The following is a 25,799-nucleotide window of genomic DNA, read 5'->3' as shown; positions in this document are numbered from 1 at the left end:
TGGGCACAAGACCTATTTTCATTATCTCCTTAGTCAGCAGGCATTCACTGAGAACTTGGAAGGGCGATCAGTGACAAAATGGGAAATCCAACGTTCGAGAAGGTCAAAGACGTGGTTCTTTGCTCTCGGGATGAAAATTGAGAAAATATGGCCATATCGGACACAATGACCACTTTTAAATTCCTAATCAAAATGACATAAACAGTTTTCTTCAAGAAGTCTCAAGTCTCAAACTTCAGAAAAAAATTTCCCATGTGGTAATTATTCCCCTTCTGACCCACGACAGGCAATGGCTGCACTCCTCTAAAAATGAATCAATAAATGAATCCTGATAGTTGTGCTTCAGAAGACTTGTGGTCTTGAGCTCATTTTTTAATACTTTAACTGTTACTTTCAACAAAAGAATACTACAATTTGTCTACCAGTAATGACAAAATAGTAATTGTATATTTGTGGAAAAGATACCATAAAATGACATGCACTTTGGACAGTTATTTAGGAACTTTCTACCTTATCAGCTCAAGTCAGGTTTTCATTGATTTTGGCCAAAAGTTATCCTGAAATTTAGGTGGAAAAAAAAAAAAGAGAGAGAGAGAGAGAGAGAGAGAGAGAGAGAGAGAGAGAGAGAGAGAAAGGATGTTGTCTTTAAAGTAAGTTATAATAGGGGCGCCTGGGTGGCTCAGTTGGTTGAGCATCCAACTCAGCTCAGGTCATGATTTCAGGGTTCATGGGTCTGAGCCCCACGTCGGGTTCTGTGCTGACAGCTCGGAGCCTGGAGCCTGCTTCCGATTCTGTGTCTCCCTCTCTCTCAGCCCCTCCTCTGCTCACGCTCTGTCAGTCTCTCTCTCTCAAAAGTAAGTAAACATTCAAAAAAACTTTTTTAATAAATAAATACAACGAAGTTATAACAAAACAACCAAAAAGTAACAAGGGCCACCTGGGTGGCTCAGTCAGTTAAACGTCAGACTTCATCTTAGCTCAGGTCAGGATCTTGTGGTTCGTGGGATCCAGCATGGAGCCTACTTGGGACTCTCACCCTCTCTCTGGCTCTCCTCTCCCCCACTTGTGCACATGCGTACACACTTTCACTCTCAAAATAAATAAATAAAACTTCAAAAAAAATTCCTTATTACTGATTTTGTAAATGAGATGTTTCTCAATTAATACACAGCAGGTATTAATGAATGTCTTAACAATTAAAATCACAATGTGTCTTTCCAGGAAACAAAACCAAAATCTTTTTAATGCTTTTGTCCTACCAAGTCTATTGTTCTAAAAAATATGTTTGTATGGTACATACTCAAAAATGGGCCAGTTGCAGAAACAATAAGATTCACATGCTAAGAATGAACAAAATTAAATCCCAATACAAAGATTAAGGCTACCAGGGCAGAAATTCACCCAACAAAGATCACAGGCTTATTCACAAAGATCAATGTCTACAGCCTACAAAGAGAAGGCTACAGGTTAGAGAACTCAAACAGTATCATTTGTTTCCGTACATTTAATATCTTTTAAAAAAGAGGGAACAGAGAAAGGATAAAAGTGCATTTATCTGCATTCAAGGCTAAAGACTTTAGACTTCCTACCCAACAACATAAGAGCCTTGTCCATTCCAATGCCATTCTATGCCTTTTTTTTTTGTTCCTCTTGAAGCTTTAGATTTCTCAGTTCATTAGAATATAAGGAAATAACACAGGATTTCTAAATCTCAACATGCTGGACTTTATTGGTTTCTCTCGTGGCCAAACTCTATTGTATAGCAAACTGTCAATGACTTTACTGACAATAAATCCTTGGAAACTGATGTTGACCCAACCAACTCCCGCCCCTAATCCTGGGGAGAAAACAAGCAAGCAAACAAAAAACAAAATCCAGAAAACAAACTTTTCCCAAGCAAAGGTGATTCGATTTAGAAATTTAAATTTAGAATTTAGATTAAATTAGAATTAGAATTAAATTTAGAAATTCAAATTCCATTACTTCTTTCATTCATGCCCACAGGTAAAAATGATCCAATCGATGAGCTCCCCAGAGACAGATCTACTTCCCTTTCAGACCATAAATATGGACAACACTGTATGGCCTGAGACACACCTACGAACTCTGAGCATTAAATATGATTCAAAGATAATAATATAAATGGGGGGGGGGGGTTGGGGGCGCGGGAAGAAGAAGAAAAACTCCATAAATATCCAGGAGCCAAGTAGTCAAAAACTGCAAGTTTTAACAACGCACCAATTCTGTCTTACCTATCAACTCTCTGGGTTGAGCTGTCCTGCTGGGTCCATTACACGGAATGTTCTGATAGGGGGTAGATGAGGTGGTGTTTACCCAGGACTCCGGGGATGAAAAGTTGAAAGAAGATTGGCTACTATGGTCCTGAAGCTCTTTATACTGAGCAAGACTGTCTTGAGGAGTGCTTACTTCTTCAGAACAAGGCTGGACTGAGCTAGATGAGATTCTTCTTTGGTACAAGGGCCGACCAGGTCCTCTGGGTTCATACTACACAAAGAAAAAGGAGAGTTCATGAATTAGCGGAACTTACACCGCCTCCCCCTTCAGTACACAGCAATCCCACCGTATGAAACAGCAGTTCTCCGTATGAAACAGACAGAAGTACTCTCTTCTGTCACTATCACCCGTCCCCACCACCCTGCCCCAAAAAGCTGCCTGCACTCTGGACACTGTGTTCAGGAGACCTGGGTTTAAAACTCAGTTCGGGCCTTTAGCAGGTAGTCCCTATGATAACACACATCTAATTTCTGGTTCTGGGGGCACCTGGGTGACTCAGTCGGGGAAGCATCTGACTTTGGCTCGAGTCATGATCTCACGGTTCGTGGGTTCGAGCCCCACGTCAGGCTCGGCGCTAACCGCTCAGAGCCTGGAGCCTGCTTCCGATTCTGTCTCTGTGTCTCTCTGCCTTTCCCCTGCCCCAAATAAATACCTATTTTAAAAAATTAAAATAATAATAATTTCTGGTCTGTAAAATACGGAGCTGAACTACCTGTCCTCACTTCTAAAATTCTATTACCGTCTTAGGGAACATTAGATTAAGAATGAAGAAACGTATCTACTCAATATTAAATGGGAGAAACTACAGTCACAGTCAATTAAACCACGGCCACCTTGAATGGCAACCCATTCTAGATTTCTCTCTTGTGCCAAATCTTCACAGCCTCCCGATTTATTATTCCTCAGACTTAATGGCAAGACAGGACTCCTCAAGCCCAACGTGAAGTACTCCTGATCTGGCTCACTGCGTGTGTGTCCTTTCAACACAGTCTTCAATGGACACAGAACATTACTTTCTTCAAAGCAATCCTTTATAGGTTTGAAACCCAATTAACTGACTGCTGGTATTTTCTCCTCCCTGAACCGTACAACCCAGATCCCTTTAACCCTCTCAACAAGACCCGCTGCCAGCCATTTCAAGACTGTTGACTGTTCCCCACGCCCTCCGACCGCTGTGACCGATATTCAATCTCCATTCTGGTGGCAAAGGCTGTATGAGTGGCAGTTTTAGGTTTGCAGTCTCAGCCTAGAGCCAGACTATCTGGGTTAGACCTCAGGCTGCATTTACCAGCCAGGCGTCGCCTGGTTAATTGACCTTAACTCCTGGGAGCTTTGTCTGTAAACATGGCTTCGTTACCCACAGGACCTGCCTCTCAGGATTGTGGTTAAGAATTAAATGAGTTCAGCATGTACAGTATTGAGAACTGTTTCTGGCACACAGGAAGGGCTTGCTGTCATACAAGTGCTTTAATGTAACATATAAAGATAAGATTCCATGTAGATCTTAAATGACAGAATGAGATGGACTTTTTATTGCCCCCTCCCCCTCCTTCTCAACAGTAATAATTTATTACTAAGTTTGTGATCATTATGCTTCTGAGGAATCTTTTATTTATTTATTTTTTTTATGTTTGTTTATTTTTTGACAGAGAGAGAGAGACAGAGCATGAACAGGGGAGGGGCAGAGAGAGAGGGAGACACAGAATCCGAAGCGGGCTTCAGTCTCTGAGCTGTCAGCACAGAGCCTGATGCAGGGCTCAAACTCACAGACCGTGAGATCCTGACCTGAGCTGAATGAAGTCGGACGCTCAACCGACTGAGCCACCCAGGCGCCCCTGAATCTTTCTTTTACCATTACTGTTAGCAATAACTGGAAATCAGGAACTGAAAATTAGACTACAAAGAAGAGAAAGAGATGAATTAGCACAGTAATAGCAGTTTGTTTGTTGGGAATATAAGCACAAACAGATATTGTCGGGCCAGTTAAACGCAGGAAAGTGTGAATATAAGCACTGTGCGGAGAAAGTCTTCCTAGATGAACCACTAGAATATAAAGCAAGGGAGGGAAGGGGTCTGGACTGGCTGCCATTATTCAGAAGGGTAGGAAAGGGCGGGAGGAGAGCAATTTTCTCACTATTATTAAACAATGAGCACCCAAGTCATTTCTTCATTTCCAAAGTTTTAGCTACTGAATGGAAAGGAAAGAAATCCATCTAGTTAATTCTTTTCATATATTTTTATTGTTCTTCTGTCTGTAAGTATAATATTGAAATTCACCTTCAATTTTGCTCTGCCTTAAAAGCAATTTTTTCAGGGGCACCTGGGTGGCTTAGTTAAGTGTCCAACTCTTGATTTTGGCTCAGGTCATGGTCTCATGCCCCAGCTGACAGCATGGAGTCGGCCTGGGATTCTCTGTCTCCCTCTCTTTCTGCTCCTCCTGTGTGCTCTTTCTCTCTCAAAATTAAACAAATATTTATGAATGAATGAATGCATGCATGCAACTTGTATCAATGATCATTCTGAATTTGATTCTGGTTTTCTAGAATATTAGCCATCCTGTCAACTGTGAGTTTAATCAGCACATTTGAAATTTCTTTGTCTAGGTCATTGCATTACGATGCTGTAGAATAACCAACCTTTCTAAACTGCTTTATGTTCTCTAAAGCTAGGCAATCCCTGAATGATTGATCATTCATTGATCATGATTGATCACAACAGCGTGTGCAGCATGTCTTTTTTATCAAGGTTTGTTACGAAGATCATCAGCTCCTAGAATCAAAATGAAGTGTTTCTTTGTGTTACCATGCCTTGAGTGTTTAGTAAACAGAGCCACAATGTGTGGGAAATCACATTCTAAAGTATTTACGTGTGAATATGAAAGTAAAAACAACTAACATCTGTTATGGGTTCAGAAAGAACAGGTTATAATAAATTCCCTGGGGATACACAACATTAAGGATATTCATATGAACTTCAGGCATTAACTTTATAAGCCTTTTTTCATTAAATAATAAACATACGTGCACTGGTAGTATAAACAATACCTTTTTACAATGAATAGACACATAGACCACAAGGGGTGCCTAGGTGGCTCGGTCGGTTAAGCGTCTGACTCTTGATTTCAGCTCAGGTCTTGAGCTTGCGGTTCTTGAGTTCGAACCCCGTATCGGGCTCCCTGCTGACAGCGTGAAGCCTGCTTGGGATTCTCTCTCTCTGCCCCTCCCCCACTGTGCTGGCTCTCTTTCTCTCAAAATAAATAAACTTTAAAAATCTTAAAATAAAATGAGGAAAACTAAAAATCACAAGCCAACAGAAAGGGTGATATGAAAGGAGGCACTATTCAATTAAGGTTTTTAAAAGATGTGTATCATTTGTATCTTTCAACTGAAATTCGAAAAACAATCACACAGTTGACATGCAGAGCAGGAGTTGTGCAATACTGGGTAACATATTTATAATGGTTCCTAAGCGGCTATTGACAAAGATGAATGTGCAGATGGAATATGAAATTCAATTTCAAATCACATCATGAATATGATTGATCCTTGATGTCAGAAAAAGAACAAAAACTTAAAATTATTTTTAAAAAGCCTACTGGTACATCTATTTCATACAACATGGATGAAGGTAACGTATGAAAATATGATTTGCTTCTTTGGATCTGTCCTGAAAGGAATTTGAGTAAAGGCAGAGAAATCTTGATGACAACTGAAAATAAATGGCTTATATACCAAACAAATTACATTTTAGCGGTTCTGCAGTTTTCAGCATACGAATCCTGTACACGTTTTGTTAGCTTTAAACCTATTTCATTTTTCTTTGGGCTATTTGTAAATGGTATTGGCTTCTACATTTTGGTTCCCAATTATACATTGCTAACATACAGAAATGACATCGATTTGTGGGTGTTGGCTGTATATCCTGTAACCTTGCTATATTCATGTTAGTCACAGGATTTTTGTTGGTTTGTTTTCTGGATAGATTCCTTGGGTTTTCCCACATTGACAATCATGTCATCTTTAAACAGAGACAGTTTTATTTCTTCCTTTCTAATCCCTTTGTCTTTTATTTCTTTTTCTTGCCTTACTGCTTTGGTTAAGATTTCCAGTACAATGTTAAAAAGGAGTGTTGAGAGCAAACATTTTACCTTGTTCCTAGTTTTATTTATTTATTTATTTATTTATTTATTTATTTATTTATTTCTATTTAGATGTTTATTTATTTTTGAAAGAGAGAGACAGCGTGACCAGGGGAGGGGCAAAGAGAGAGGACACAGGGACACAGGATCCAAAGCAGGCTCCAGGCTCTGAGCTGTCAGCACAGAGCCTGACGGGGGGCCCAAACTCACCAACCATGAGATCATGACCTGAGCCGAAGTCAGGTACCCAGGCGCCCCTCTTGCTCCTAGTTTTAAAGAGAAAGCATTCATCTCTGCCATTAAATATGATGGTAGCTGTGGGATTTTTACAGGTGCTCTTTAACAGGTTGAGGAATTTCCCTTCAAGTTCCAGTTTGCTAAGAGCTTTTATGCATCACGGACATCAAATGTATGTGGCTTTCTGGGTTGGGGGGGGGGGGTGTTATATCTTGATATAATCATGTGATTTTTCGCTTTACACAGTATGGTGGATTATACTCATTTATTTTCAAATACTGAACCAGTTTTGCATTCTGGGAATAAGCCCTGAAATGGTCATACTGTATTATTCTTTTTTATTTTATTTTTATTTTTATTTTTTTATTAAAAAAAATTTTTAATGTTTATTTTTGAGAAAGAGAGAGATACAGAGTGCAAGCGGGGGAGGGTCAGAGAGGGAGACACAGAATTTGAAGCAGGCTCCAGGCTCTGTGCTGTCAGCACAGAGCCCAACGCGGGGCTTAAACTCACAGACCACTATATCATGACCTAAGCCGAAGTCAGATGTTTAACGGACTGGGCCACCCAGGCTCCCCTGTATTATTCTTTTTTATATACTAAATTCAATACACTTAAGTTTCGTTGAGGATATCTGCATCAGTGTTCACAAATATAAGTCTAAAGTGATGCCTGGGTGGCTCAGTCTGTTGAGTGTCTGACTTCGGTGACTTCAGCCCAGGTCAAGATCTTGTGGGTCATGGGTTCAAGCCCCACATCGGGCTCTGTGCTGACAGCTCAGAGTCTGGAGTCTGCTTTGGATTCTGTGTCTCCCTCTCTCTCTGCTCCTCTCCTGCTTGTGCTCGGTCTGTCTGTCTCTCTCAAAAATAAAAAAAATTTAAGTTACATATATATATATTTGTATGTTTGTATATATGTATATATCTGTAGTTCTTCCCTATATGTACTGGATTTGTCTAGTTCTGGTATCAAAGTAATGCTGGCCATATAGAAGTATTTCCTTCTCTTCCATTCTCTGGAGAAGACTGTGTAAATTGGTGGTATTTCTTCTCTAACATGTTTGGAGGAATTCAAATAGTAAGCTATCTGGGCCTGAAGAATTCTTCTTTGGTAGGTTTTTAAACTACAAATTCAGGGTCTTTGATAGTCAATAAATATTTAACAAAAGAATTAAAATGTTGAAAGTTGAATACCGTATTTTCTATTTAATTTTCTCAAGATTTGAGGAAGAAATTCTGGACTTTGCACTCTTAATTAGACACTACTTACTTCAAATTAGCTCCTCATAAGGTTATCATCTTTTGTTTAAAGCAACGTGCTATTAGTTTCATAGAGAGGTACAGAGTAACCCAGAAAGAAAGAAACTAGAAAAGAGGGAGGAGAGGAGTATCCCTGTTTCAGTATCCCTGACGCCTGGGTGGCTCAGTCGGTTCAGCATGGGACTCTTGGTTTCGGCTCAGGTCATGATCTCACAGCTCGTGAGTTTGGGCTCTGTGCTGGCGGTGCGGAGCCTGCTTGGGATTCTCTCTCATATTCTCTCTCTCCCCTCCCCCCCTTACTTGGGTACACATGCTCTCTCTCTCAAAATAAATAAATAAACATTTAAAGGAAGAAAACAGTATTAGCAAGCTGGGAAAAATGTGAGGGATATGCTGTAGTTTGCAACAATGTCTATGGGTTCGTGTGATGTAAGCTATAGAAAAGTACTTGATAACTTACAAAACAGTATTTTTTTAAAAGGCATGATGTCCAGTTAGTGGTGGAAACTGGCCCGAGACCCCTCAGAAATAATAGTAATAAATGAATATAAAAGATCTACAACAATCAAGACTGATGACTGGTCATCAATAAAAGACACATTTCTGGAATATATGGAGAGACTCAATGGAGGAATGGTGTCTGTGGAAGAAGGACGGAGATGCAGGACCAACTAAGATGGGAACCAATCAGCCCTGCAGACTGAGCCCTGAGGCTCAAGCCTCAGCAACACCAGCCACAATGGCAAGTGAAGCGAAAAAAATTGGGGGGTTAAATGAAAGTCTATGCAGGGAACAGCTGGTCTCTCCCTGTATTCCCCCCAACAACCAGAGGAATTCAAGCATTAAAAGGTCCCCAGGGAAAAAGCCTGCCAGGCAGTAAGTCCTGGGATACATACAAAACTCCCCAGTTGCTTTTTAGTGATACAGACAACTGAAGTTTACTAGGCATTTAAAAAGAATCTCCACCATAAAAGTTGGTCACAGGTAAACAAACAGGAAGGGGGGGTAACAATGATATTTTAAAAATATTTTAAAAAATTTAAAACATTGTTTTAGTTCCTAGAGAAATACTAAACCTATTAGATCAAACCCTCAACTGGTTTCCTTGGGGGGGGGGGGGGGGGTGTTACATTTATAAAAATAAAAATAATCAGTTATGAAAAAGGAAAAATTTGAGAATAAAGAACTCTTGGAAATTAAGTATTTGTGGCCTCAAATCTAAAATGCAACAGAGGGGCGCCTGGGTGGCGCAGTCGGTTAAGCGTCCGACTTCAGCCAGGTCACGATCTCGCGGTCCGGGAGTTCGAGCCCCGCGTCGGGCCCTGGGCTGATGGCTCAGAGCCTGGAGCCTGTTTCCGATTCTGTGTCTCCCTCTCTCTCTGCCCCTCCCCTGTTCATGCTCTGTCTCTCTCTGTCCCAAAAATAAATAAACGTTGAAAAAAAAATGTATTAAAAATAAATAAATAAATAAAATAAAATGCAACAGAAGGGTTTGTAGGCAAAATAAAAAAAAAAAAAATCTTTCAGAAAGTAGGAAAATACACAAAGATATCAAAATCTGACAGGACCAAAAAAGATTTGGAGAATCCAGGAGGTCTAACAACTTATCAACAAAAGCTTTAGGAAGAGAGAAACACAGAAGAGAGATGGTAGAACAGAATCAAAGAAATAATGTAAGACAATTTCAAAGAGCTAAAGGGTAGGAGTCTTTCTCCAGAGAAATGCTACCTCAAAGATCTTTCTGTGATGATGGAGATGTTCTGTACCTTCGCTGTCCAAATGAAATGTGGCTAGTGGAAATAAGAAACAATATTTTATCTCATTCCAATTATTTTTAAAATAAAATGCATGATCTTAGGCAGAACTTTAAAGATGACTTTAATGTCACATTAGGTTCCAAAGATTCAATCATAATGATAGGTAAATAAGAATTGGCCTTAATTTCCAAAACCGTGGTACATTTATTTCTGGGTTTTGTTATTGTTTTTCTTAAAAGAAGGGTATACTGAAATGAATGTGACTTTGTAGCACAGTGTATTAAAATCAATTTAGTTCTAAATAAAGAAAAATACCATTTGAAGCAGCTCGTAGGCAGGGGCACTTGCAATTTGCAAATAGTATTTTTCCCACCGAGCAATATTATTTTCCTACATCCAAACACAAGGTAATAGAGGAGATACTAGAATGAATGCAGTATTATATCTAAGAGAGAAATGTCAGATTCACTGCTGTGACATTTTGAGCTACCCTGAATCTATCTGGCTCTCGTTTACTCTTCTTGAATGTGAAACAGCCCAGCTCCATTAGAGACCACAAAGCCTCTTACAATGAGAAAACGTCAGTTTGGGTAGGAAAGAAATATTACATGGAAGTTTGCCCTCAAGCTCCTAACTATTTGCATTCTCTCTGAAGAATCATAATTATCATAATTAAATAAATTTCCCAGCTTTAAAACACAGGTAGTGCCAGAGAATCTTTGTTTTATTTTTAAAGAACATTGAGAAATGAAGTACATTCCTTATAGTTAATTTTCTGGTATCTGAGATCTCTAAATTAATCATTTGAACAGTCGAACATTTAGCAGCTGGAACTAGACAGCTTTTAAGAATGAAGAATTCTAAAATGAACCATCAACCCCCCAGCCTCCCCGCCAAAAAGGAAAACTTTATACATCTGAAGACCTCTTTGGTCCCAGGAATATAATTTGGTTTCCCCCAATCTCCACCCCCATATCTACTTCACGTCAACTGCCATCACTTCTTGGTTTGCAGGAAGAAACCTTACTTGAGGCATAAAGAGCTGAGCAGTGTGAAACAGCGTAGGGCTGGGAGTCCGAGGTCTCAGCTCCACTTTGATTAGTAAAACTGTGTTAAGCTGCAAGTCTCTCAACATCTTGGTGCCTCAGGCTCCTTTAAAAAGGAGGAGTGAGAATAAATGATCTTCAAGGCCTCGACTACCTCCAAAGTTCTCGGTTTTTTAAAAGAGGCTTCAATAAATCAAAGTCTTTGTCAATGAGAATATATTTAAACTCTTTTTTATTAAAATATCCAAATATGGGAAAGGAGTAGAGGGAAAGTGAGAATAGCAATACAGAGAAATACATGGGGGTAGTAGAAATGTCCAGTGTGTAGATAATGGTTATGCTTTCATGGATATCTTCCATGACCAAAACCAATATATTGCACAATTTAAATATTAATTTCAATAAAGTAGTAAAAAATTTTAAGTTAATGCTAAAAAAAAATAAATAAAAAATAAAATAAAATATCCAAATATAATCCATTAACAACTTTAACGATCATCAACGATTTGCTGTATCTGCTAAAATAATTCAAATATGATACAAACCTACTTAAGTCATCTAAATTCAAAACCTATACAGCATGCTAACTGACTACAATAAAATGCGTTTCAGACAATGAGTTTAAAATTTCAGATTTTTCTTCCCACAGAGGGAAATTTCTATGAAATTTACACTGAAAGACAAGGGCCTGCAACTATAAATTTCAGAAGGTAATAAATTTCAGAAGAAGATCCCTCTATGCAAAAGAAAGCTATTTCCAACAGAGAATGCCTTTTGTATTTCTACCTATACTTCAGCACTGTGGACCCCTAAGCTGTTTAAAAGTATCAACTATACTTTTCTTCCCTTGTATCCTGACCATGTTTTGTTTCCTGTTACTTTACACAGTTCTCACTTTCTTTCATGAAGAGACTATTCCTTCCACATCTGTCGCCTACCAATCAGATTGTCCCTTTACTTTTAGACAGCAGCCCATCAGTGTTTGACTCTCCAGTTTCATTTTGGTGTCCCCGGGTCTAAAATCATTTCATTATTTATTGCTTAACAGCTCATTTTACTCTGTGAGAGATCCTTACTTCTAGGTTCAGTATCGACTCCACGCATGTTTGTGTGTTTATAAATATTCATTATGTTGCTAAACATATGCTCATTTTCCAAGAAATCAAGGGCTGTCTTTCTAAATATCAAAATAGAATACTAAAATTTCAAAAGCCATTTCAGGAAAAACTAATTGACTAAGTTCATATATAAATTTGTATTTGTTAAAGATGGGTTGTCAGTGTAAGCAAAAAATTCATCATCTGCTTACCATTCCCATTGTCTTATAAAGTATACCTCTGATGTATGAGGTTACCAAGCCATTTTATATGTATACGTATAAATAAGTAACTGGGGGGGGGGGGGGCGCGCCTGGGGGGCGCAGTCGGTTAAGCGTCCGACTTCAGCCAGGTCATGATCTCGCGGTCCGGGAGTTCGAGCCCCGCGTCGGGCTCTGGGCTGATGGCTCAGAGCCTGGAGCCTGTTTCCGATTCTGTGTCTCCCTCTCTCTCTGCCCCTCCCCCGTTCATGCTCTGTCTCTCTCTCTGTCCCAAAAATAAATAAACGTTGAAAAAAAAAAATTTTTTTTAAAAAAATAAATAAGTAACTGGGGGAAAGGTCAGAAACTAAGTTAATTAGGGCTCTATTTATAATTATACTATCAAATCTAATCACTAAGGAAGAGCTAAATGCTCTACTAGAAATTTCAAGTCTCATTAACTACGGTGCCAGAAATTTTCATTAAAATAGAACACCTCATTTAAATGATTAGCTTTGACACTTTGAGCATGAACGGAGGTGCAATTTATTAATCTGTTGATCATGACCTCCGTTATGTGCATCAGATGGTTTATTAGATACCATACATCAACCATCCCTCTGCGAAGACCACCTGGCTGTACAACGTAAGTCACAAGCTCTCCTCACCCTCTTCTAAAGTAGGACAGGCAGAACATGTCAAGCAGCCAAGAATATACTCTTCAAGTTACACTCGTACAATACTTTGCACCCAAGAAGGGAGCTTGGGGGCGTGGGGTAATTAGACAAGACTCAAATCAAAACTACCAACTAACTTCAAAACTAGAGTCCTTTGAAGGGAAAAACGAAAACTAACAGATGAGTCCAAAGTGTCTTTGTTCAAAAACCAACACGTAAGACCTATTTCAAAGCAGATTCAACACAGAGGCATCTCTAAGATGCCGTCAGCAAGTGCTGCTTTGCTGAAAGCCCCTCAAGATGAGTGACTTACGGGCACCCACTCCCCCTGGAAGGCCATCGCCACAACACCACTGCTGCGACACAAGAACGTGCAGCTTCAAATTCTGAGGCTTTTCCAGTGGAGCTTTTAAAAAAGAATTTGCCGTGTATTACTCATAAGCACTTTTAATCAAACTGTTTTACGGTGAAATACATCTTAAATGGCAAAGGCTTTGTTCTGTACTAACTAGTGTCAGAATTGCTGGCTCTATGGTAACGTTTTTAACGTGGTGAAACTGTGCCCACTTCAGAAGAATGAGGATTTGTCTCTCAAGATAACATAACTGGAAAATATAATGGGAAAAGAAGGCCCCATTCAGAACAGAAAAAAACAAGGGAAAAATCAACGTAAGAGGAAATTTAACCAGTAATAAAGCTGCTACAGAATTTTACAGAGGGACATTCAGACGATAAAAAAGGAAGGGAGGGAGAGAGGCGGGGGTGGGGGGGGAAGAATTAAAATATTTGCACCAATAAAAGATCGGACCGGTTCCTAAATGAGAGGTTTAATATATTGGTAAAGACAAAGTTTCTCCCAATTTAAGGTATATGTTTGATGTAATTAAAAAAACAAACAAACAAGAAATGCTTTTCTTTGGGAGTGGGGGACGGTGTGGGGGGGAGAAGAGTTCACAAAGGTATTCTAAACTTATAGTAGAAAAACCCAATGACTTTTTCCCTCGACCTCTACGAGGAGAAAAAAAGCAGTAAGGAAGACTTTGTACTATCAGATTAGAATACTACAAAGGCCTCAAAAATTAAAACAGTGCAATTCTGGTACAGGAACTATACAGACAGAGGAGGAGAAAAATAGAAAGTCTGGAAACAGATCCAAGTTTACACCAAAGAACAGCATCTCACTCAGAAGTTAAATTATAAAGTTGTCATACAAAGTGGAAAATCTCATACAGAAAAAATTACCCGTGAAAAATTGCGAATCATGCCAAAATTACCAGAAACTGAGCCCTCGGAAGCTCTGAGGCCAAGAATTAACTTCTACTGTTTCTCTTCACGCTTCCTCTCTCCCCACTCCCGCAGCAGTCGTTGGAATGCAAGTATGAGACAGTGCTGCTGTAAGGAATTTAGCATTTTCGTAAGAAGGCTACTATTCTGTATGGTGATAATGCAGTAATTTAGTGAGTATGAAGACAACTGGCTAAATATTTAGAGAAAAATTACATCATAATCCCAAGCTTACCCTGAAATGTAAAATCCAATTGGAGCAACTGGTCGATCTATTTCCAACCAGGAACGGTCCGTAATGTGGCCCAGGGCAAGGATGGCACCTGTGCCATCAGCTCCCCTTCCTTGCCCCGTCATCAAAAAGAACTAGAAGTGGAAGGAGGGTGCTGGCACCACGGCCAGACCACAGTGCCCTGGCCTCATCCCAGCAGCTGAGGGCCAGGGCTTTTGCCACATTTAAGGTAGGGTAAGGAAAACCCATGGACTTACGCCTGAAACAGCTAAATGAGAGAGAATACTCTGAACGTGGTAAGTAGCAAAAAATGTTACAGAACAGGATCAAGATCCCATTTAGGCGCCGTGACTGGTGGAAAGAAAGGTTTGATGGGGTGATATAACTGAGCACAGCAATTCGGGGCGGGGGGGGGGGGGGGGGGGACGGTTTCAAGTTTTCCCAACAAGTAATCAACCAAATGTTCCTATTTAAGAATGCTATAAAACCACATGTTCATCTCTATGAACGCTATGAAGAGCCAAGTGTTGCAGTAGCTATCTTGGTATCGTGAAATTAGAAATAATTTCTCTAACTGCTACATTTTCCATGCTGACGGTGTACTGCATTTGTCAAAAGGAAACTAAAATTATAAAAAAAGAAAATACGAATGAAACAATATGAAAAACAATCTCTGTTCAAGTTAACTGTTAAGCTAACACCTAGATGTTTTCACCTCACGTAAGATTAATCTACCAAGGTTTCTCACAGTAAAAGAATTCATAGTACGGAAGGAAACAAGACATTTTTCTGTATTGTTAATGTTAAAGAAACTATTTTAAAAGGCTGGAAAGAAAAGGCAAACACAAACTATTCATTCTATGAGATGATTCATATAAAAATCATTTTGTACCACATAATGCACAAACACTATTATCCCAATGCACTGAAAATGTCAAATCTGCAATGCGGTAAAAACAAGATTTTCCCTGTCGAGGTATTTTTTCCGTGTCGCAAGACAGTCATCATTAGTGAATCTCGTGCTTCGAGATAAAGGTGACTAAAAGTTTCTGCAAGAGTAATTTCATTCTAAGGACCCACTGACAATCGAGGGCACTTACACACAGCTTGACAGTACTGTCAAACATTAAGAGCTTGAAGGTGCAAAGAATTTAAATTCCAAGACCTAGGGATATTTAAAGGACATGAATCACTATTTGGAACTATTTAGTAAAGTGTAACTCTTCACAGAAGCTGGTAAAACCTTCGGCACACTGGTCTGTCCACATGTTATGAACTCATGTGGCAGGTTAAATCAAAAACATCACAAGAGGTACCAGTAAAGACAGTGGAGTCCATCGCTCCACAAACGCAATGAAAATACTGCCGAAAACTGTCACCATCAGCTTTCTTGAAATTCGGGAGACTAACGCCTACAGCAACCAGGGGAGCATTTCATCAAGAAAAAGAGGGAAACTTCAGCAAGGATAGTGAGCTCTGCAGTATTTTAACTTACTCTATCTAGTCCCAACACCCTCCTCTCTCGGGCTCGGTGGCTCAGTGAAGACAGGATCCTGCATTTCCAGCACCAGCACCAGCACCAGAGGGAGCAGAACAGGCCCCGTTCTCAAAGAACTGTAATTATTTGTTGTGACCTGTCTGGTAGTCCCAGGAAGAGTGGCTCAAAAACAAACAAACAAAAACACCTGCCTTATCTTGTCTAATTCAGAACTTAACCAGTAATAATAAGGCCGTATCAAAAACATTCGAAGGCAAATGTTTTTTAGTCACTGCTACCTGAACCAAACAGCAGACTAACCAAAAGCTTTGGAGGCAAGTCTGAGAAATGAGATGCTTTGCGAAATAAAGGGCTTTGAGGAGCCACTGCGGGCTGATCCGGAAGTTGTGCGGCAGCAGGAAGTGAGGGCTAAGGCAGAGATGTCAACTGCCTGGCTGAGCACGGAAGGGGTGCCCAAAAAGCACAAAAAACTGAGCCTCTGAAAAAACTGGGCCATGGTTTTAGTCCCATGCGTTTAAGGAAATCTCCATGCAATGATTAGCTGACCATTAAGCTAACAACATAAAGACTTCAGAGGTGACACATCACAACCACAGACTTTAAACAATTAATTCAGCATTTTACAATTAGTTTAAAATTATTTTTTAGCTGATCAGAAAAGTCACTAAACAAATGACAACAAAATAAAAAAGCAGAAGGATGAGAAAAGAGATTCCATGCAAACCGTAGTGAAGAGAGAGCTGTGGTGGCTGCACAAAGATCAGGGAAAAGAAAAAAAATATTTGAAGACAACAACTGTTACGAGAGAAAAAGAACATTATATAATGGTGAAAAGGTCAATCTGTCAAGAAGATATAACAATTATAAACATACATAAACCTAACAGCAAAGCCCCAAAGTGCATGAAGCATAAGCTCAAGAGTCAGAAGATTCAACATTAATAGTTGAGAGATTTCATTCAATACCCTACCTTCACTAAGGGATATAAAACCTAGACAGAGATCTAAAGGAAACCAAAAATTTGAACAACATATAAACCAAATAGACCTAACACTCCACCCAACAAGAACAAAGTATTCATTCTTCTCCAGTGCACTTGCAACATTCTCGAGAAAAGACCAATGTTAGGCGGCAAAACAAATCTGAGTAAATTTTAACAGATTAAAATTATACAAAGTATATTCTCTAACCACGATAGAATGGCATTAGAAATCAAAAACAAGGAAATTTTAAAAACTCACCCTAGATACACTTGCTTTTCTCTAATTTGCCAAATATTCACCTTAAACGTCATACTAGGGGTTCTGGCCAGGGCAATTAGGCAAGAAAAAGAAATAAAAGGTATCCAGGGGCACCCGGGTGGCTCTGTCGGTTGAGCGACTCTTGGTTTCAGCTTGGGTCACGATCTTGAAGTTTGTGAGTTCAAGCCCAACACTGAACAGAATCCCCTGCTTGGGATTTCTACCCACCCCACCCCCACCCCCTCCCCTGCCGCCTCTCCCCAGCTTCTTCCCTCCTTCTCTCCCCCCACCCCCGCCCTCTCTCTCAAAAAATAAACACACACACACACACACACACACACACACACACACACACACACACACAGATTTTAAAAGGCATCCAGATTGGAAAGGAGGAACAAAAATATATTTGTAGATGGCATTTTCTTCTATATAAAAAACCACAAGGTATCCACAAAAAATCTATTAGAGCCAATTAAGAGTTCAGTAAACTTGCAGATATATAATCACTATATTACTAACTGTATTTCTACACACTATTAATAAACAATCCAAAAATGAATTAAGAAAACAATTCCATTTACAACAGCAGGAAAAAGAATAAAATACCTTCAGGACAAATTCAACAAAAGAAGTGTGAGATTTATACCTGGAAAACTACAAAATGCTGTTGAAGAAAAATTTCAAAGGATCTACACAAAAAGAAAGATATCCCATGTTCAGGGCCAGAGGGCTTAATACTGTTAAGATAACAATACTTAACAATACCCAAATTAATCTGATTTAAAGCAATCCCTTTTAAAATCCCAGCTGACATTTTTGTTGTTGTTGTTGCAGAAATTGACAAACTGATCCTAAATTTCATATGGAAATTCAGAGACCTAGAGGAGGCAAAACAATCTTGAAAAAGAAAAACAAAGTACAAAACTCACTACAAAGATACAGTGTATACAAGACAGTGTGGTAGAGACATAGACGTAATGAATAGAATTGAAAGCCTACAAGTAATCCCATACATCTATGGTCAATTGATTTTCGACAAGGTTGCCAAGACCATTCAATGGAGAAAGAAGTCTTTTCAACAAATGGCACTGAGAAAACTGGATAACCACATGCAAAATAATGAATTTGACATCGCTGCATGTAATACACAAAAATTAACTCAAAATGGATCAAAGAACTCAATGTAAAAATTAAAGCTCTTAAACTAGGATAAGTAGATATAAATCTCCATGAATTTGGATTAGACAACAGTTTCTTAGGTAGGACATCAAAAGCACGGCAATAGGAACAACAATAACAACAAAGAACAGAAAGATCGGACTTTTTCCAAATTAAATTGAAATTCCAATTTCATGCATCAAAGATACTATTAAAGTAAAAAGACACAGAAGGAGAAAATATGGTAAATCATATATGTGATAGGAATCTAGTATCCAGAATATATGTAAACACTTTTTTAAAGTTTATTTTGAGAGAGAGAGAGACAGAGAGAGCACAAGTGGGGGAGGGGCAGAGAGAGAGGGAAAGAGAGAATCCCAAGCAGGCCCTACCCTGTCAGAGTAGAGCCTGACCCAGGGCTCAATCCCGTGAACTGTGAGATCACGACCTGAGCTGAAATGAAGAGCTGGACGCTTAACTGACTGAGCCACCCAAGGACCCCCAGAATATATTTAAAAACTCTTACAGCTCCACAACAAAAAGGTAACCAACCATGTTTCAAACTAGGCAAAGGATATGAATGGACATTTCTCCAAAGAAGATACACAAATGGCCAATAACCACATGAAGCGATGCTCAACACCGTTAGTCATTAGAGAAATGCATGGCAAAACTACAAAGAGATGCCACCATATACCCACTAAAAGGCTATTTATATTTTTTTTTAACAAAGGAGATATTGGAACCCTCATACAACAGTACTGGGAATGTAAAATAGTACAAGGCACTGGGGCAAACAGTTTAGCAGCTCCTCAAAAAGTCAAACCTAGAGTTACTAGAATGACCCAGGAATGCCAGGTACATAACTAACCAAGAGAACAAAAAATATGCTTTCACGCGAAAACTCGTTTGGCACAATTATTCATAATAGCAAAATAAAAGGACACAACCCAAATGTCTACCAGTTGAGGAAGAAATCAACAAATTGTGGCATAGCCATACGATGGAATATTACTCAGCCATAAAAAGGAATGAAATACTGACACATGCTACAAAGTGCCTGCACTTCGAAAACATTTCACTAACAGAAAGAAGCCAGGCCACATTCAGTACGATTCCATTTATATGAAATGTCTCCACGGAGGCAGAAAGTAGATTAGTAGTTACTAGAGACTGGAGGCATGAGGTGAGTAGGGAGCAACTACTTAATGGTTATGGGGGGGTCTCTTAGGGTGACAACAATGTGCTGGAACTGGAGAGTGGGGGTGGTTACATGATATTGTACATATGTTAGAATCTACTAAATTGTAGTTTAAAATGATTAAAAGAGAATTTTTGTTATATGAATTTTATCAGAAATAAATACAGGGGTGCCTGGGTGGCTCAGTCGGTTAAGCATCCGACTTCAGCTCAGGTCATATCTCAGGGTTCGTTGAGTGTGAGCCCCACATCCAGCTCTGTGCTGACAGCACGGAGCCTGCTTGGGATTCTCTCCCTCCCTCTCTTTCTGACCCTTCTCCACTCTCTCTCTCTTCCAAAATAAACTTTAAAAAAAAGAGAGAAATACATACGTAAGTACATAAAACATCACGTAACTGAAAATGACATTACTGCACAGTTGTTAAGCCTTTCCATTACATTTTGAAATAATGTCAGATATGTGTCAATTCTTTAAAGGTATGGTTCCAAATTTCTAGATCCTCACAATACATATATACAGATACCAATTCATCTTATGCTTATAATTTATATTAGGAACCTGAGATAGCAATTAAGTTGTTTTCATCACAATAATTATATGAGACAAGCCAATCAATGTATACTGGAACGATCTGAACAAATTACGTCCAAAACTCTACAAATTAGATATAGAACCATGCCTATGAAACTGGACTTTATAATCAGCATATACAGCAGAAAATTTGCAAAACATCTGAGTTAATTTCAAAGCCCTTAGAAGTCACCAAGGATGGGGTGCCTGGGTGGCTCAGTCGGTTGAGCGCCCGACTTCGGCTCAGGTCATGATCTCGCGGTTCCTGAGTTTGAGCCCCGCGTCAGGCTCTGTGCTGACAGCTCGGAGCCTGGAGCCTGCTTCGGATTCTGTGTCTCCCTCTCTCTCTGCCCCTCCCCTGCTCCCGCTCTGTCTCTGTCTCTGTCTCTCTCTCAAAAATAAACATTAAAAAAAATTAAAAGAAAATCACTGAGGAACTGCCAAAATGAAGCTATTGTCAAAAAAATATGTTTTCGGGGGCGCCTGGGTGGCGCAGTCGGTTAAGCGTCCGACTTCAGCCAGGTCACGATCTCGCGGTCCGTGAGTTCGAGCCCCGCATCAGGCTCTGGGCTGATGGCTCAGAGCCTGGAGCCTGTTTCTGATTCTGTGTCTCCCTCTCTCTGCCCCTCCCCCGTTTATGCTCTGTCTCTCTCTGTCCCAAAATAAAAAAAATAAAAAAAAATAAAATATGTTTTCAGATATTAAAATAGGAAATGTTTATCCTGCTTTAATAAAAAGACATCTGTGATTGATAATGACCACAACCAGCTTTATGAATTCTTACCTTTAATCCCCACCAGCTTAAAGAGAACAGCTAGACAACGTTTTTATAGTCTACACCAATGGTACCATTTTGTAAGTTTCACAACCCGGAATTACTAAGATTTTCGTATCAGTGAAGGTCCGCAGAGATTCTTTTTGGCGATACCTAAGTATCTTAAGATAAAAACCCAGTTTGCCATAAAATGTTCAGCACTGCAGCGTCAATCCTGTACTACACCCACAGCCCAGTGGCACCCGGGAACGAGCACTGCCATGGGTCAACTGCCCCCACCCACGAAAGCACCAGGAAGGGTGACAAGAGACAGCACAGTGCTAGGAATTCACCGCTGGCTGCAAAAGCCATCATCTATGGAAAGCTTAATTAACAAATTCATAACTGACACACGTAACGTAAGTGAAAAGATGAATCACTGGAAACCATTTCCCCAGATTAGACAGAACAAAGCTGCTTGAAGGAAGGGCCTCCTCAGGTCAGTCAGGTGTGAAATGTTCCGAAACAGCAGTAACAGATTCTAAGGGCATGTTTCAACAATAACGGACATTCTACAAAGCCTGAAATAGCACATAAGAGGGGAAATTAAAAATACATTCCAGGAAAAGATTATCTTTAATGACTACTAAATTCACGAAGATCTGTCCACCGCTCTCATCAAATCAATAAATACTAGCATTTTCCACAAAAATGTAATCCCAAAAGCAAAAAAAGGAAAAGAAAGACATTTACCTCTTCTAAGCTAGGGAGCGAAGAAGAAGATACTGTTCGAGATGACAGTGGGTGAAATGGCTCTTGACCAATAGCGTGTTGATGATTCTGTATTTGTACAAAAGGGTTCTGCGGTGGTCTGTGAGGCAAGGGAGGTAGGCCGTAGGGAAAACCCGGCCCCATTAGGTGACTCTGTTGTAAGTTAGCAAAAGTCCACGCTCCGTCAGGCGCCAGGTATTTCAAGGGAGGAGGGGCAAGGTGTTCAGATGGCAATGAGAACGGTGAGCTGAAGAGCTGGGGCGGCAGGCGCTGCGGAAATGCTGGGTTGTTGGCTACTTCGATGTCTCTGCTACTGTCATTAAAGTTAGAAAAGTGGCCACTGTGGTCCGTGCTGGACGGGGGAGGCGGGGCTGCTGGCGGGCTCCTGCTCTGCACTTGTCTATATTGCAAAAGTCTTGATTGAGGTGGTGGCATTTCAGCCAGTTCCCGTGTTTCATTTTGATCACGATTAGACAGTTCTCTGATTAAGTCTTGAAACCTACATAAAGACGATGAAATACGAGGACAAGAAAACAAAGGAAAAGCTCCATCACATCGAGGAGAGCTTAGTCAACTACATGGGTTAATTTTTACAGACAAAAATGAGAATACTTCATTAGAACTCACGGTAATTAATCTCAAAGGTGAGCATTAACACTCAACAGATGTGGAATCGAAGACACTAAATATGCCCCAAGTATCTGATTTCTTTCTTTTCCCTTGGCATTAAAACCAACTGTCCTGTCTCTACGTGTCTTCGATAACTGTCAGTTATAAAAGGTCACCTCCCCCCTGGGGGGGGCCTGGTGGCTCAGTCGGTTAAGTGTCCGACTTCAGCTCAGGTCGTGATCTCACGGTTCGTGGGTTCGAGCTCCGCGTCAGGCTCCGTGCTGACAGCTCGGAGCCTGGAGCCTGGAGCCTGCTTCAGATTCTGTGTCTTCCCCTCTCTCTCTCTGCCCCTCCCCTGCTCACACTCTGTCAATGTCTCTCTCAAAAGTAGATAAACATTAAAAAAAAAAAAATTTTTTTTTTTTTAAGAAAGGTCACCATAATGGTGGACCTTTTACTCAGAGGGATTAGGAAACACTTCGTTGCATCCACATGACACTGGCCATAAAAACAAGTTTAGAAGGAGGGCTGAACCTGCATCGAGGTCCGTAGTTCAAAGCAGATAGAATTCTGTGCGGGTAGGAAAATAAACTGATGATAAATTTATAAACTTTAACTTTCCACCTAATTTACTTGTGTATTCATTCATTTCTTGCATTACTACTGAGTACGAAAAGCTGCTCACGGTGATGGTACATTTCTTTTTCAGGAGAGCCACAAAGCACGGGGCCACATTAATTTTCAATCCCCAACACAGTCCCCACCCAGATGTGCACTTCTAAATGGATTCTCCCTAGCGTCTTCTACAGTTACTTCTAAATGGATTCTCTAGATTGTAGAGTCAATCCTAGCACCGTGTAGCACGTGCCTAGAAGGCCAGCATCCCATTCCTTTGGGACAGTACCGCAGCTTGAGGCTAAGAGGGCGGTATCCAAGAGAGAAGGCTGCGTGGGGGAAGGGGAGCGGTCCCGGAGCGAGGCTGTTCGTGTTCCGCGGGAATACCTGGAGTCTGCGCTTTCTGCTTCGTCCTCCGCGCTGCCGGGGAGCTTCCAGTCTGCTCTCACTGGCGGCTGAGGAAGATGCGGGAGGTGAGGAGGAGGATGGCGGTGAGGGTACGGAATGCTGCCCTGACTGAGGTAGGCGTGGTGCTCATGCCACTGCTGGAGGCGCACCTGCTGCTGCCTCAGCGTCTCCAGAGCTACACTCCCATGCATACGATCTGCAAAACATTTGGGAAAAGATGCAGTTTTCACGCATCTGGGGTTCCAAGTTAACTCTTTCAACAGTCTCCGCAGCCAGATTTTCTTCCCGAAAACAAAGAAATGCCTACGCTTTGGGTTTTGGAGAAGGCAGATGTCTTCTAAATTTGCCAGCAACTAAAGTTACGGTCACGGTGCTGATGACTGTTCCTACGTCATCGTGTAAAGCGGCACCAACGGGACGCTTAGCATTACAGAGCATTTGGAACAAGATTCTGACTGTTACACTAAGTGACTGACGTCTGCTGCCAACACTTGAAGAAATGAATCGATCCTGACCCAAAAGAACACTGCACAGTACATGTCGTTTTTAAGGAAATAATCTCTGAATTTGTCACACCCAGCAGTGACAGGAGAACTTACCTAAAGCCTCCCCGATTGGCAATCCCGGGGGAGTCTCATCAGTGAAGTTATTCAGATGGGAAGGAAGGAGGGGGCCGGGCTGTGCGATGGCCCGAAGAGGGCTGTGGCCTTCCTGCAGCATGGGAGGGGGCTGCTGCTCAGGAATCACAGCCTCCGCAGGAGGGGACTGGGGCCGGTGAGAGACCGCACTATTAAAGAAAGCGCTGTTGGGCCCTGCCTGATAGGCAGGGGAAAGTTGAGGAGGTGGCTGCTGAGTCAGCTGATTCAACGGATTCTGCGGCGGGACTACCTGATTTGGTTGGGGTGGCAACTGATTTGGTTGTTCAGGCAAATTATTCTGCTGCTGATTTAACAAGGCGTGCTGCTGCGGAATTGGAAATGGTGGTCTTGGTAGCTGGGGAAGGGGATGAAAATGACGATTGGGGATTGCATACTGTGCGTGGGGAGCAGGGAGAGGAAGATTTATATGTCTCGGGTTGAGATTATCTTTGCGATGAAATTTGGTATTGGGATAAACGACACCAGGACGCGACTCAGGACTTCTGTTCTGTGGATTTGATTCCAAATCAATCTAGAAAAAAATAAGAAGTCTTTCTTAACTGCGGACGAACTGGGTCCTGTGGCTCTCCACCTTTTCCCACCCCTAGCACATCTGAAGGATATGATACATTCTTATCAATAACAGCCAATGCTACACGCCCAATCACTTTCTGATAATCAAATGAGGGAATAAACATTTTTTAGACCAGGAAAGATGAAACAGAAAAACCCGTATTATATTTGAGTCATAAGAAGACATATTGCCATTTTATTAACACATCCACTTTAATTCCTTTAAAAGCGTGATTTTTAATTTCACACTTTCTTCCTCAGAAAGATAACAATTTATTTCCTTCTGATATAAATCATTATAATGTGTCCTTTCCTACCAATTTATTGTTTTTTATACATCTCTTTCTTCAAACATATCTATATTAATTTAAAAACACTTGTCTCAATTTAAACAACTTTGAAGTGGACAAATAAATACTTTATCACCTTTGTATAACCAGTTTCGTTGTCAATTTTTGCCATTAGGTATTGATATTCCTTCTCTCAACAAACATTTACTGAGAACCTACCAAGGGTAGTGCTGGAGATTAAAGGACAGTGAGAAGACTGAGTGTGTACCCTCAAGAGCTTACAGCAAGGGCTGGCAAACTACGGTTCCCAGGCCATTTCCAGCCCACCAAACTCTGACAAACAGTTTTCCCGGAACACAGCCACCCTCATTCGTTTACGTATTGTCCACGGCTGCTTTCTGACCACGGTGCAGAGTTGAGAGACTCCAACACAAACCATATGGCCCATTAAGCCTGAAGATTTACCATCTGACCTCTGACCTTTTGCATAAAAGGTCTGCTTAGAGGAGGCTTCGAGTCCAGCAGAAGACACAAACAAGGAAACATAAAATTAGGTGCTGTAAAAGGATGTGCTAGAAGGTCCTGGTGCCTGACAAAATTAAAGGTGGCTTCACAGAGGCTAGGACATTTGAGTTGAGTCTGGCACAAAGATCTGGAATTTTCCAGTGAGGGAAGGACATTCTAAGTAAACGCAACAGCCTAACAAGGAGGGACAGGCGGGGAGAGGAGAAAGAGTAAGGCAGATTTGAGGAGCAGGAGAAGTTCTGTGTACATACAGCTACAACATCACTTGTTTTTATGTCCGTTTTCCCCTTCTTGACATCAGATAACACTGCGAGAGCCCAATTATACAAGACCCAGAATGATTCAATACTGAGTATAAACATTTTTAATCCTGTGAACTGTGGTAAGCTACCGAAGGTTTGTAAGCTATGGAGTGCTGTCTTCCTTCTGCAACCTATGTTTGATCACAAATGGTGACAATGTGAAAAATGAAATACAACGTGGAAAGAAGCTGTTTTTCTTTCCCCTCTCTGTCAAAACACTCAATAAGCTGCTTCGGTACATCAATCTCCTGTTAAGTTTCAATGTGGAAATAGTCACGGAGTACTGCAAAGTACTCGCCTCACCAAAGGCTCTCAAGCTAAACACAGAACCGACCACTCTTGAGAACCCAGAACAAAGAGCCTGTTCCTGAATTGAAGCCGTGGGGCTCCTGGCGACCAAGCTGTTGCGACAATGTTTGTT

General features: G+C 40.7%; 1 protein-coding gene across 5 annotated transcripts in view; it reads right to left on the bottom strand.

Moving 5' to 3' along the window:
- Window positions 1–25,799, bottom strand: part of HELZ (helicase with zinc finger) — a 159,254-nt gene that overhangs the window by 7,773 nt on the left and 125,682 nt on the right. For all 5 annotated transcript variants that reach the window (XM_043585067.1, XM_043585061.1, XM_043585062.1 and 2 more), the window contains 4 exons: window positions 23,650–24,220; window positions 23,030–23,246; window positions 21,401–21,917; window positions 2,253–2,505 (listed from right to left, as the gene is read on the bottom strand). In XM_043585067.1, coding sequence (XP_043441002.1) covers window positions 2,253–2,505; window positions 21,401–21,917; window positions 23,030–23,246; window positions 23,650–24,220 — 1,558 coding nt within the window. The remainder of the gene's footprint in view (window positions 1–2,252; window positions 2,506–21,400; window positions 21,918–23,029; window positions 23,247–23,649; window positions 24,221–25,799) is intronic.

This window comes from Prionailurus bengalensis, chromosome E1 (genome assembly GCF_016509475.1).
Source record: "Prionailurus bengalensis isolate Pbe53 chromosome E1, Fcat_Pben_1.1_paternal_pri, whole genome shotgun sequence".
NCBI lineage: Eukaryota > Metazoa > Chordata > Mammalia > Carnivora > Felidae > Prionailurus > Prionailurus bengalensis.
The sequence above is the reverse complement of the archived record's forward strand: the minus strand, read 5'-3'. Positions and strand labels throughout refer to the sequence as shown.